The sequence below is a fragment of the Pocillopora verrucosa genome, chromosome 3, assembly GCF_036669915.1.
Source record: "Pocillopora verrucosa isolate sample1 chromosome 3, ASM3666991v2, whole genome shotgun sequence".
Lineage (NCBI taxonomy): Eukaryota > Metazoa > Cnidaria > Anthozoa > Scleractinia > Pocilloporidae > Pocillopora > Pocillopora verrucosa.
This window is the reverse complement of record NC_089314.1, coordinates 9,791,866-9,804,360: the sequence shown is the minus strand read 5'-3', so window position 1 is coordinate 9,804,360 and position 12,495 is coordinate 9,791,866. Positions and strand designations below refer to the sequence as shown.

At 39.4% G+C, this 12,495-nt stretch overlaps 1 protein-coding gene across 2 annotated transcripts; it reads left to right on the top strand.

Annotated features, from left to right (window-relative positions):
• On the top strand, positions 1-11,762 carry LOC131772073 (guanylate-binding protein 6). Of its 2 annotated transcripts, none has more exons than XM_059087981.2 (11): positions 1-108; positions 5,040-5,218; positions 5,979-6,136; positions 6,698-6,870; positions 7,625-7,820; positions 8,141-8,405; positions 9,019-9,314; positions 9,615-9,869; positions 10,072-10,194; positions 10,745-10,792; positions 11,152-11,762. In XM_059087981.2, the coding sequence occupies exons 2-11, from the start codon at positions 5,074-5,076 to the stop codon at positions 11,452-11,454; spliced, it is 1,962 nt and encodes a 653-aa protein (XP_058943964.2). In that variant the 5' UTR covers positions 1-108; positions 5,040-5,073; the 3' UTR covers positions 11,455-11,762. The 2 variants fall into 2 exon arrangements, with proteins under 2 accessions (XP_058943964.2, XP_066019985.1); XM_066163888.1 differs by lacking the exon at positions 1-108 and adding an exon at positions 1,768-1,916.
• Positions 11,763-12,495: the final 733 nt, after the last annotated feature.

Here is a 12,495-nt window from a genome sequence, read left to right as displayed (position 1 = left end):
TGCCATCTCGTCATTGTTTCAAAGGACAACACTTTTGGATTCATTTTACCGCAAGAAACTCCCGAAGCGTGTCGTTTGATTCGCTGCTGTATAGACGAGTAAATTGAGGTATGTTGAGGCTCACCTATGTGGCTTGCTTGTTAAACCTTAATGCTTCTGCAAAGTGTGTTAGAGTAAAAAGTAATACAAAGGAGTTACCCAAGGTTTAATAAGGTCAAAATTGCTTTAAAATCTTACTCGACTCGCAAAGAATACCTTTCTCTAACTGTGACAAGTGCAAATGAGTGGCGAAGTGAAAATCAATATGAGGTACATAAACACTACAACGGCGTTTGCAAGTACACCTGTCCTGCAATCATTTAGATTTATACTGTTTTCTTTGGTTAGTAAATTACAGATGTAAAATGCGAGCACAGACCACTTTCAGGCCGATCATTTACGTGTCGCTACTTGCAGCACGTTCGTTCGTTGCTATCGGTGCATTTCGATCCTCACTATTATTCCGATTGTTAGATGGTGTTCCCGCATAGGTCCCCTTTGATCGGGTGTTAGGTTGTTTGATTGTGGGTATCCAAGCTTCGGAATTTCGATTCCACTATTCCTATTGTTGTTGTTGGGATGAAGTCTTAAATGGTAGCCTCTTTGACCGTACGTGTGTACTCGTGGTGGTCACTATCAATAAACTTAACCTTGCTCCAACATCACAGATGACTCGAAGGAACTGAAATTATTTACTTCTCTGTATCGTTCTTCGAATTCTTAACAAAAACTTTTCTTCAAGACAGATGTAAGTCTCAGATGTACTTCAAAAAGAACGCTTTAAATGGATGTATCGCTAGGCTGGGCTTGCATGTTCCTTGATTAGATATATTCACGAGGGTAGGCTTGGCTTGCGTGTTCTTTGATTAGATATATTTACGAGGTTTTACCCGGTTAGTTCAGTTCAAGTATAGATTATACTGCGTCGACTTCTACTCGGCATTGGGCCCTAGTTTCTCTCTACACTGTTACTCATCTATTCTATCGAGTCAAATTCAGGGTTTGCAAACCAAATAAGTAATCGATTGCTTGTTCTCAGGCTTAGTTCTCTGGCTTTTTCTATTGTTATTCGTTTCAGTTAAGTCCCACTTTATCACCTATCAAATGGCCTATATGGTTACTAAATCGTTTTGTTAGTTTTTCTTTGTATGCTCGGAATCGCGCTTGATTAGCTCCATATCTCCAATATAAGTTTTTTAACTTGAAGGTATCGTCCAAATTAAATACCGGCTTATGAATGGTTGTCCAGCCTTCGTTACGATAAGTATGATCGTATGATTCTTATTAAAACTTCATGAAGCAAAAACAGACAAACCATTGTAATTTCTAAACCGTGTCCGTGGGAACAGTCGAAGCTCATTGGCTGACCCGCCGAAAAGAGCTCGCGCATGACAATGCTAATAAACGTTCCACTGCCACAATGAGTGTTTATTTCCGCACGTGGCCATGCATTGTCACGGCATGATTCGAACTCGATGGGGTTCACTTATAACGTGACCCGACCGTCAGCAAAACAAAAGGCGCTGAAATTTTCCCACGATCAGTCCTGGTACGAATGTTTATTCATGAATATCCGGAACAATTGTTGCTTAAAAACAAGTCTAAACACAAACGCGAAGAATTTAAACAACGCTCTGTAAAGTGTACAGTACAATCTCTGTTTTGAAGGCGAGATTGTTGAAAACTAACGCTGGTCAGAAAGGGTAACTTAAGAGAGGCAAATTCAAGGCATCTACAGTGCATGAAGCTATTAAAATGCCCGACTTGAGTTAATGAGAGAATGGCAACCGTCAAAGAGGATTTGAATAGATCAGTCAACCTCTGGAATAATCTGCCGATTATATTTGACACCTCCATGTTACGGTCGTTATTGCAATGTAAGCGATAGTTCCTTCTTTTTATTATTTTATCTTCGATACGTTAGTTACCTTAGGGAAGGTACGTTTTTTCTTGGGGGGGGGGGGGGGGGAGGGCTGGGGCCTCAGAGGGGGGGTCATCAGTGAAAGTGAGCACCAAAGGGGAGGGCCATACCCTCTTTTCAGCTATTCAAGGGGAGGGTCACACCTTTTCCAGAATTTTTAATGGGGATTTTTGTGATGTTATTTTCCATTTTTCTTTAACAGACTAAGTTTTTTCTTTTCAACTTGTTTCTTTTAATTCGGTGCAGGTGCTAGTTTTACAAGGTTACTGGGTGTCTACATGTTTATTATTCCATGGCACATAATTTTCTCGGAGTACTCGTGTCCTTTTTACCTCTCGACGCAGCAAAATGAAAGATTGATACACGCCTTTATCTCATCGAGACTTGATTATTGTAATAGCCTATTGTACGGTCTACCGATTTGTGACATCGAAAAATTCCAACGGATCCAAAACACAGCTGCCCGCTTGTTAGTCGGTGCCAAATCAAGAGACAGTATAACACCTATACTTAGGAAACTTCATTGGCTCCCGGTCACAAAACGAATTCAATTCAAGATACTGTTGATAACATACAAAGCACTAAATGACATGGCTCCAACCTATCTTGTTGAACTTCTTAGTCGATATATTCCAGCACGAAACCTCCGTTCATCAAATATGAATCTACTTGAGGTCCCAACAATTCGAACTAAAACGTATGGGCAAAGAGCATTCTCCTACGCAGCACCGTATTTGTGGAACCAACTACCTGAATGCATAAAAAACGCCGAATCTGTTGACTCCTTTAAACGCTTATTGAAAACTTATCTTTTCAAAAATTAAGCCACCAGATTATTTGATATCGTACGTTGTCAAACATATGCATAACACGTAATAATTCATTAGTTTAGATAGAGTAGCGAATTGCATGTATAGGATTTTTATCGAAATTTTGTTAATTTGTAATTGTAAAGCGCATAGAGTTCAATTTTAATGCGCTATATAAGAACTTATTATTAAATTAAATTAAATTTTCCGTCTTTATCGTGACGTACTTGACTCGAGTATGGTTTCTTGTTCCAGCTGTTGTCTATCCGCTACCTGATCTCCTGAGTCATTAAGCTCTGAAGAGTTACTAGAAGATCCAACAATACCCTCTACCCTGTCGCTGTCACTGTCACTGTCAGACTCTGGATTTGAGTCTGAGGCTAGCGGAATGTTTGTCTGTTTTTCCTGCACAATTGAAGTCAAAATCTTACTGCCAATATGAGCCTTCACAACCCTCACTTTCTCATCTTTCTTCCCTTTAAATAGAATATTGTGATGATTAATATACAGTTCAAGTTCACCTACTCTTAGGGTTGACAATTGGTTTTTGTGATAAAGATCTTGCCAGTCAATTGTATTCCTGTTGCTTTCTTGCTGTACGCTTTCTGTCATTCTCTGTTCTCCGCTTATCTTTTCTTAGTTCAATGTCAGTCAGATGATCAATATAGTCTGCAACTAGCTTTTCTGAAACAATATATTTTTCAGAAAAATCTTTAATCGCATTTTTATCCCCGGCTTTGAGCGTACCCTCTTGAAACATCTGTTTTATTTGAGCTCTAGGCTGATAATCATCAGGTTTGCGGCCAGTCGTTGGTGTTTTCGTACCTGGTAGGTAGTGAAAGTCAGGAAGTTTGCTGTAATCGGGATAGGGTCGTGGAGTAGGTGTAGCGGAAGTAGGACTTAGAAAATCAGTTGCTCGACAGTATTCGCATAGCTCGTCGTTTTTCTCTTGACAAGACATTTTTCTGTACTCCATGTACAGTTCCCCTTTCTCGCAGTGCTCCTCTTCAAATGAAGCTAGTTTAGCAAAATATCCATGACCTGGAATAGTGTTTTTCTTATTGTTCGGAGCATCGTGATACTGCTTCATAAAATCGCGGTTATAGAAAATCATTTCCTCTGGCTTATCCACCATCATTGTCGACATGTATCCCCGTGGTGCCGGAGCATCATCAACACGACGAACTACTTCTTCTGCTACAGCCCAAGCATTTTTTTCCATGTTTGCTTTCCTCTGGGTTTCAAGCTCTGAATTTGTAGGAGAACTAATCTCATCCACAGACAAACCATGAAGCGGCTTATAGATCTGCCACTTGAGGCTTCCTCCATCACATAGAGCGTCTCCTATGCAAGCATTGAGCCTTTCCGCTTCGTTTTGGCCCGAATCCTCTCTTGCTCGGTGGATTCGAAGCACTTTGTAGCCGTTGTGGATTCTTGCCTTTTCAAGTAAACGCCACCTACATTCGGCACTTGATACGCCAACTCCAGGACCGGCGTCAGTGAGTTCCAGTATCCAGGGATACACAGGTGGCAGTTGAAAATAAGCAATGTGCCTCAAAATGTCATGACATTGCATTACCACAGGTTCAAGTGTATTTTCAAATTCTTTGCTTTTGACTTTCCATATTTCAGATTTGGCTTTCTCAATGTTCTCTAAGAGAGCGTTTGCCTTCTCATAAACACTGACTCCCAAATCTCTGTCATTGTCTTCCGTTTCTCCGCCCCAATTTTCTTTTGCAGATGTAACCTGCTGCTTCAAAGAACGCAAACGCAGCCCTTCATACCTTCTAAAACTACAATCGCTTGCTTCAGTTACTCATAGCATGTCAGCGTCTGTGGTAGTGTTTCTTGTTTCAGCGTGCACATATTCAATATCGAGATTTATTCATATTCAAACATTTTGTGTTTACAAGCAAAATGTCGAAAAATGTTCTGAGGTTTCTATGGCATGGAGCATACCATGTGGTAGTGAGGGGAGGGTCACACTTTTGTCAGTCACCTAAAAGTGTGGGGGGGGGGGGTCAGGAGTTTTTTAATCAAAACATGAGGGAGGGCCAACACTTTCTTTTGGAAAAAATACCAAAATTCCCCAGCCCTCCCCCCCACCCCCAAGAAAAAACGTACCTTACCTTACAACTTTGCACTCGTGTTACATAAGAATGCACTCGTTTTCAGCCGATCCGAAGCGCGTAATTTTTTCATGAACATTATTATCATAGACATTTCCCACTCGTCCATTTTCTCACCAAACTTAACATGTTCCTTTGCAGAGAAGTTTAAAGTCCACCTTCTTTTAAAACCACAATGTCTGAACAATGTGCAGTTCCCCTTTGTCTTCCGAACAACTGCAAATGGGACGCACAGACAGGGGAGTACAGCAAGAGCGCTGGCCCCAGAGAAAGCCTTTGTGTTATTGACGCAGCCATAGAGAGGCTCAAGAGCATCAAAGGTAGAGTTTATCATTCATTATATAATAAGCTCAGTTATGTACGCATTCTGATTGGTTCTCACTTATGATCTATTGTAGGACAGACGTATAGATGACGTCATCATTAAAACTCTTTTTCCGTATATTTTAATTCTTTATTATATAAAACAAATAGATTCCAAGTTGCCGTGCGTCTGTTCAGTAAGAGATCACAGAGGACGTCCAAATGTGGTAAGAACATCAGTGACACACTCGGCTGCGCCTCATGTGCCACTTTTTTGTTCTTACCACATTTCGACGTCATCTGTGATCTATTACTGAACAGACGCACGGCAACTTGGAATCTATTTGTTAAATAGAATACTGCATGAATTTATCACTGAATGTTTCAACGTATTTTGAGAAGATGATTGACACACCGAGGATGACTACTTAACAACAAGAGAAAAACAAAGAAAAAGAAAGAAGAAAATGAAACGAACCAGACCAAGTATAAAAAAAGAAATACAAAACGCTTTAGATATTTCCGATTTAAATTAGTCTCAGTATTCTCCATACTGTTCCTAAGACTTTTCCTAAGGTGTTGACAAGGAGAATTTGTTTAAACATCTAGAGCTTCTTTAGTAAGTGATCATTTCCTTTATTCTCGGGACCTTAATGTGTAATTCGGGGATGATATTGTAAGGAGAAATTAGATGCAGGTCATAGTATTCTCTTATCGTTGTCTCTCGTTAATAAACTTGGGTCAGGGTCAACAATACCTGTTCTTTAACTTCTTCAGGTCCAGTATGCGTGGTTTCCATCGCTGGTCCTTGTCGCAAAGGAAAATCGTACATCTTGAGTAAATCATTCGATCAGGGAGAAGTGTTTCCTCTTGGACATTTTCTGGATCCGGAAACCATGGGAATCTGGATGTGGATTGTTCCAGATAAGTTTAAGGTATTTTAGAACAACAGATTCGGTGACGAAAAATACCCAAACTCTTTAACTACCGATTCAATCGGAAAAATAGATTAAGGAGCAAAGCAAGACATGCAGGAAATTTTTAGCTTGAAAATTGAGAAAGTCAGGACACAAACCTGCACAGCCGGAAAGAGTGGACCTGACAGAAACATAGTCTTCATCTGTTCCTGGGTTTTAGATATACACCACAACCTGCAAAACTTATGATGGTTTTTCTTTACAGTCTTCTGAAATTTGGCTGTTTCAATAAATAGCATTCGATTGTTGAGGTGAATTTAAGTCAGAGTCCGTTCTTTCGTCACTATTTTGTTTGATCTACTACAATTTTTCTGCCAACTATTTTCATCTTAAAATTAACAATTTAGTTCAATTCTTTATGATGTAATGTAATTATGATTTCATCTAGTTTCTGATATAGAAGATAATAAACGACAATATTCTTCCATTTCTGGAAGCTAAAGGAAACAAATTCGGGTAAATTTTTATTCCATTTCCGGTATCGTTCTATTTTTCTTTTTCTTTTTCTTTTCTGAAAAGGACTCCAATGGAAAGGAATTCACAGTGGTTTTGCTTGACTCTGAAGGCATAGACGCCGTGTCAAGTGATGGATCGGACGATCACTGTATTTTTACACTGACCATTCTTCTGGCTTCGGTACTGATTTACAACTCTGCTGGTGTACCGACCAGAACTGATCTTGACGGACTAGAGTATCCTTAATCAGAGGTTTTGCTTTGTGAGCCTTAGAATAGATGTTTATCTGGAGTAATGACCTCCTTTAACTAACTCTCAGTTCAGTTTCAGTATTGCCGATGACTAGATAAAGGCATCTTGATTGAGTTTCTACCGAAAATGAAATATCGACTACGTCAGAAAGTCGAGGAAGTCAAATAATTATGTATTTTTTATGTGAAAGACGAAAGATTTTGAGCTCAGTCGTCGAATAAGTAGCATTTGAAAGAGAAAACGAAATGAATGAAATTATTTTCTCAAGGTAGGAAAATATTTTTCTTTGCCACGTTGGTGTCAACACGGATAACTTCTATATTATAATTAAATCTTCTACCACTTTTTACGGCCCACTTTTCATATCGAACTGGCTATTAAAAGTGTTTTCTTTGTATAATTTAAATAGCAATTCTAAGTCACTGTAAATGACGTCCTGCAAATCAAATTGGTTACGAAGAGATCTTCTGACCTCCTGCAACAACTTCTCGGGAGACAAATCGAGCGAAGTGCGTGAATTACGAAAATGTAGTGTAAAAAAAAAGAGAGAGAAATTACTGTTACACGAGATCAGCTAGGCACTGTGAACCACTGACATCGTCGCAGTGAAGAGCATAGATATCTAACAGATCTGGATTTCAATATGGGAGGGGTAGCTTTGTATTGTCTACTTATTTAAAATGCAAGTCAGATGATTTCTTCTATCATTTTTTCTCGAATCCTTAACATTGATCACAGCTTCATCGTGAAACTTTCTCAGCGAATTCAGCTTCGTTCGTCAGCACAAACAAGTGATCCAGTTGGTGGAGAAAGTCTGCAAGCTGATGCAAATCAGTTTCATAAAACATTTCCCTTCTTCGTCTGGCTGCTAAGAGATGTTGTGCTGTCTCTTCCAAAGGACTGTCACAGCATCAAGGATTACTTCCTGACAAGGGTGGGTTTATAAAGTTTGTTTTCAAGGATAACTTTATGCCAATTTGTTCGAGGTAACTTATTAATAAGTGTTATGTCATTGAAGCATGAATTCCACTTTTACTGTGCAGTACTTTTCTTGGATAATGCCATTAAGGAAAACTCAGGATCGTTGGCATGAGTTTCATTGTTTTAACAGATTGAACAGTAGAGAGAGGAAGGAAAAACACACGCTCACGAGCTACAGTGCTCATTACGAAGAGTTGCTTTTCAGTTCTGAAGTACGGCTGTCATCTTTCAATACGGAAGCAATTCAATTGACGTTAGTTTTGTTGCATCTAGGTTTTCTTGTCCGATCCAACTTCAAAAGGCGACCAATCAAATCAAGTGGCAGAGATTATCTTGAACTTCTTCCCTGGGTTTGACGCTTTCAAGCTTCCTCCGCCTTCATCAGACCCGGAAGTGGTGTTGAACCTTAACAGAGACGAGGTGCAGCAAGACGTGAACAAGTCATTTGTCCGAGGAGTTCAGGAGTTCAAGGCACTGCTTAGGTCTAAGCTATCACCTAAGCGTAGTTTTAACGATGGAGAATACGTAACTGGTGAAGGTAGGTGGATTCCTCAGCCCTCTCCCCCTTACCCTCCCTCCCCCCCCTCTCCTGCGCCCTGAATCTACTTAATTCAGGCAAACTAAATTGAAACTTTCTAATGAGTATATGGCATCAAGGGAATGGACGCAGTGCACAGTATGACCTCTCACGGCCCAGTTGAAAATCCAGAATGAAATGAAAATCAGATCCTTACTTCATAACTTATTTTCAACGAAAAGGCCTTAGGAATTGAATTGGGATCATTTCCTTCAGTGTCATTCATGTCAAGCAAGGACACCTTTTTTCCGTTTATTTTGTGACTTTGCCTTATATGGAAAATAGTCATCAGAAAAATTGATCATAGATGCAGACAGCTTTTTTAGCGCCAGATGTCCAGAGTTTCTGATTATAAAAAATATCTTTATATCCCATAAAATCTAAGCTTATAACGTTTTATAACTTTGTAGAATTTGTACAAAAGAGACGAAATTTGAGATGGAAAGCCCGCCTTTGTCATACCCGTCAAAGATATTTAGTGACCGTAAATTATTTTTCCCTTTGATCTTGACTACGCAATGAATTAAATATAATTTTTCACAGAAATTAATTTTTTATCTTTTTATAATCATAGCTCTGGCAGCTCTCGTTAATATTTACGTTTCTGCCTTGAACACTCCTGGCACAGTACCCAGTGTGCAGAGTGCGTGGGAGACCTTTGTGCACACTAAGTGCACTGAGGCGAAACATGCCGCCTTAAAGGTGTATGAAAGTGTAATGACGTCAGAGCTGGATGGTTTACTGCCTTGTGACAGCGATAACATTCGTCAGGTTCAGGAAAGAGCTATTGGAGAAAGCATGAGGATTTTTCAGGAAGAAACTGTTGGAGTTTCCGCCTCGAGTAGCGAGAAGTATTTGGATGAGCTCATGGTACGACTGCAACATTGCAGTGTTATTATGAATGTGCTGATTATAAAAATTTTCTCACATAATGACCTAACAAGCTTTTGAAGGTTAGAGGATATTCATCCGTGGGTAGTTCATGAATTCAATGGACTTTTGAGTTCAGGTGTGGCAAATCAGCAGTTTTTCATGAGTTAGTATTGGCTCAGAGGTTCATAAGCGCAGCTCCTGTTAGGAACAGTCAGTACTTTAGTGTCCTGAGGACGCCTACGTTTCATACTAAAACTACGACATTCTTATGAAATAAGCGTCGTTATTTCTTTTTAGGAGAGTATGAACGAGGCGTTGAAACGATGGCAGGATGAGAACAATCAACAAACGAAAGAACAATGCCATAAATTGCTGAGGGCCTTGAAAGAAGAACACTTGGACCCCATTCTGAGGGAGCTAAGCGGCAAGGATGGAGCATCAGTGAGCTTTGCTCAGATCATTGGTGGCTACTCAGCAATTGAACAGGGATTTAAACGTGACGCAAAGGGAGCCAAGGACATTTGCGCTCAAGTGTTTTACGAGTTTCATCCGGTAGGTGTATGTGGGATTTGTTTTGATCAGTTGAAAACGTTCAAATCAGTCCAGTGCAGTCGAGCAAGATATAAGCAAAGTAGTGGGCAAACCATCGGCAAAACGAATAATCGGATTTAAGTTATAGGACATATCCCTACAAATCCCTATGTTTATTCGTGAAGCCAAATAAGTCTTCTAAACTCTTATTTGGGCATTGTAGGAAATGCAGGCAGAGATGGAGAAACACATGGCGTATCTACAACAGCTGAAAGACTTCGACGAGTCTTTGGCTTTCGAAAGACAAGAAAAGGCTCGTCAGGAGAAGGAGAGACAACGAATAAAGGTGACACTTTTAATTATTAGCGAAAGAGATACTATTGCCCACGCACATACCTACGTGTTACCTGATTATGTCTTTTATTTCGATCAGTCTCCCTAAATTTGTTTTCTTACGCTTGTGTCAAAAAATTTTGAGGGTAAACATTTGTCGAGCGTGGAGTTACAGTAGAGCAGCTTAATGGTAATTGTACAAACTTGCCTCAAGCGCTAACATTGGAAAAACAAAAGCAGGATTTGGTATCATGCCTTTGTCGGAGGCGTCGTGTTTTTCTTGCTGTATGTTCTTACCTCAGTTTTAAAATTATATAAAGCTTTTAAAGCACAATTTATCGTCTGAAATTTTACTTTATTGTGAAGATTATGTATATTATGTAAAAATTAGTAATAATAATGATGACGATTGGTGATTAAAAAAATTTTAATAGTAATGGTAAAAACATGGTTTATGGAATATGCTACAAATCCCACTGCATTTGCGGCAAAAGTTGGTTTTCATTGAAATACCGATTGCAACCTATATCAATGATGCGAAACGATTTATGATTGAACTCTAGGAAGAGAATGCTCGGTTGGAAGAGGAGAGGCGTGCAAAAGAAAAAGAGGTGGGTTTCCACGTATCTGTTTTTTTTTTTTCGTTTGCTTTTTGGTTTATTGGGTGATTTTGTTTGTTGCCGTTGTTGCTGTTGTTTTTTGTTGTCTTTGCTATGTTTCTTTAATTACACGGGTGTTACTTGAAGGTAACATACAAAGTGTTAGCACATCATCCATGATCACTTTTTCGTGGGTTACTTCCATGTTTGTGCAATACTAATACCATTCTACCGATGTCCCTATTCCACCGTCCACCTAAGTCTGATTAATTGCCACTTTCTCCTATGCCCCAGTTCAATTGAAATATTGAGTAGACATAAGCTTAAAAATGTTTTAGATGTCAATTATCGAATTTTGTTTTGTGTTCCAGATGGAGATTCTGAAAGCTAAGCAAGAGGAAGACAGGAAACGCTTGGAAGAGCAGTTTAAAGCGGACATGGAAGCTCAAAGGGAGCAAATGCACAATATGATGACAGCAAACATGGAGGAGCTGCGAAAGGATCGAGAGGCAATTGTCCAGCAGAATCAAACCTTTAAGGAGTCAATGGAGCAGATGCAGCAGTCAATGGAAAAAAGAAATGACCAAATTGTCGAGCTTCAGAAGCAAATTGTTGCTCTCGCAAACAGACCACCTCCTCGCCCACAATCGGGAGGAATTTGTGTTATTTCGTAAAAGCACGGTCAGTTTATCTTTCACATAACACCTGACTCCAAATATATTTCATTTGAACATTTCTTGTGTTCAAAAGGGGCTGCTGATGGTGATATAAGCGACTATAACCACGTAAGGGGCTATAAAAATCCTGTAAGTTGCAGTAGACTGCCGGTGATATAAACGACTACTGTCGAAATCCATCAGATTATTTCTATTTAAGTTACATGCCATTATTTCAGATTTTCAGAGGGTTAACGACCTCTAGAAATCTGTGGAATATATCTATGTTATAACTGACTTGATTACAATAAACAGGTGTTAAACAAAAAAGTCTTCATGGTTTTATAATGAAGATCTTACATCTTATGGTATCATCACTTTAGAGGTATCGTTTGTGCGATCAAAATGGGAAATGTGTTGGCTTGTGCAGCATATGTTATAGAAGACAGCTGAACATTCCACAGAAGTCCAACAATGGTCACCTAACAAATTAAAGATGAAACTACTTGCACGTGATTAAGGTTAGGAGACAACTATATCATGTTAATAGAGGCCCTGTCGCTTACTAAGGACACAATAAGGAGTCGTATCGAGATGACTTTTTAAGCAAGCTAAGGCTAACAGGTATGAAATGTCTATGCCAGTTCCTGGGCAAACCTCAACATTGTATTCGAGAATATTGCTTGAAAATGAACGGCTTTAATGCATTAGGGAAAAGATGATGATTATTATTGGACTAAGATGACTTGAATGCGAGGAAAGATCCTCAAGCTATTGTGCAACTGTGGGAAAACGCCCTTTGAGTTGATAAAAACGTAATCTATTTGTATTAATCAAAAGGCAAAGAAACATCTTAACAAGAGAGTTATGGCTTAACTAAAGCAGTGATCCTCTCTTATAGAAGATAACAGTATGATCCTCTCTTTCTCACGGTCTGTAAGGCATCACTGAAGAACTCCGTTATCTCAGTGATACTTCAGTAAGAAATCGCTCCAAAGCTCTAATTGCAGGCTCCAATGGTTTATCAATGTAGTGCATGGAATCACGGGTGCCTTCAGG

Bases quoted from the DNA above. Each gene is read 5' to 3' on its own strand.
- LOC131772073 (XM_059087981.2), top strand. From the start codon at position 5,074: ATGTCTGAACAATGTGCAGTTCCCCTTTGTCTTCCGAACAACTGCAAA. The intron at 9,870-10,071 runs GTAGGTGTATGT...TGGGCATTGTAG, and splicing joins TGTTTTACGAGTTTCATCCG to GAAATGCAGGCAGAGATGGA. The intron at 10,195-10,744 runs GTGACACTTTTA...ATTGAACTCTAG, and splicing joins AGGAGAGACAACGAATAAAG to GAAGAGAATGCTCGGTTGGA.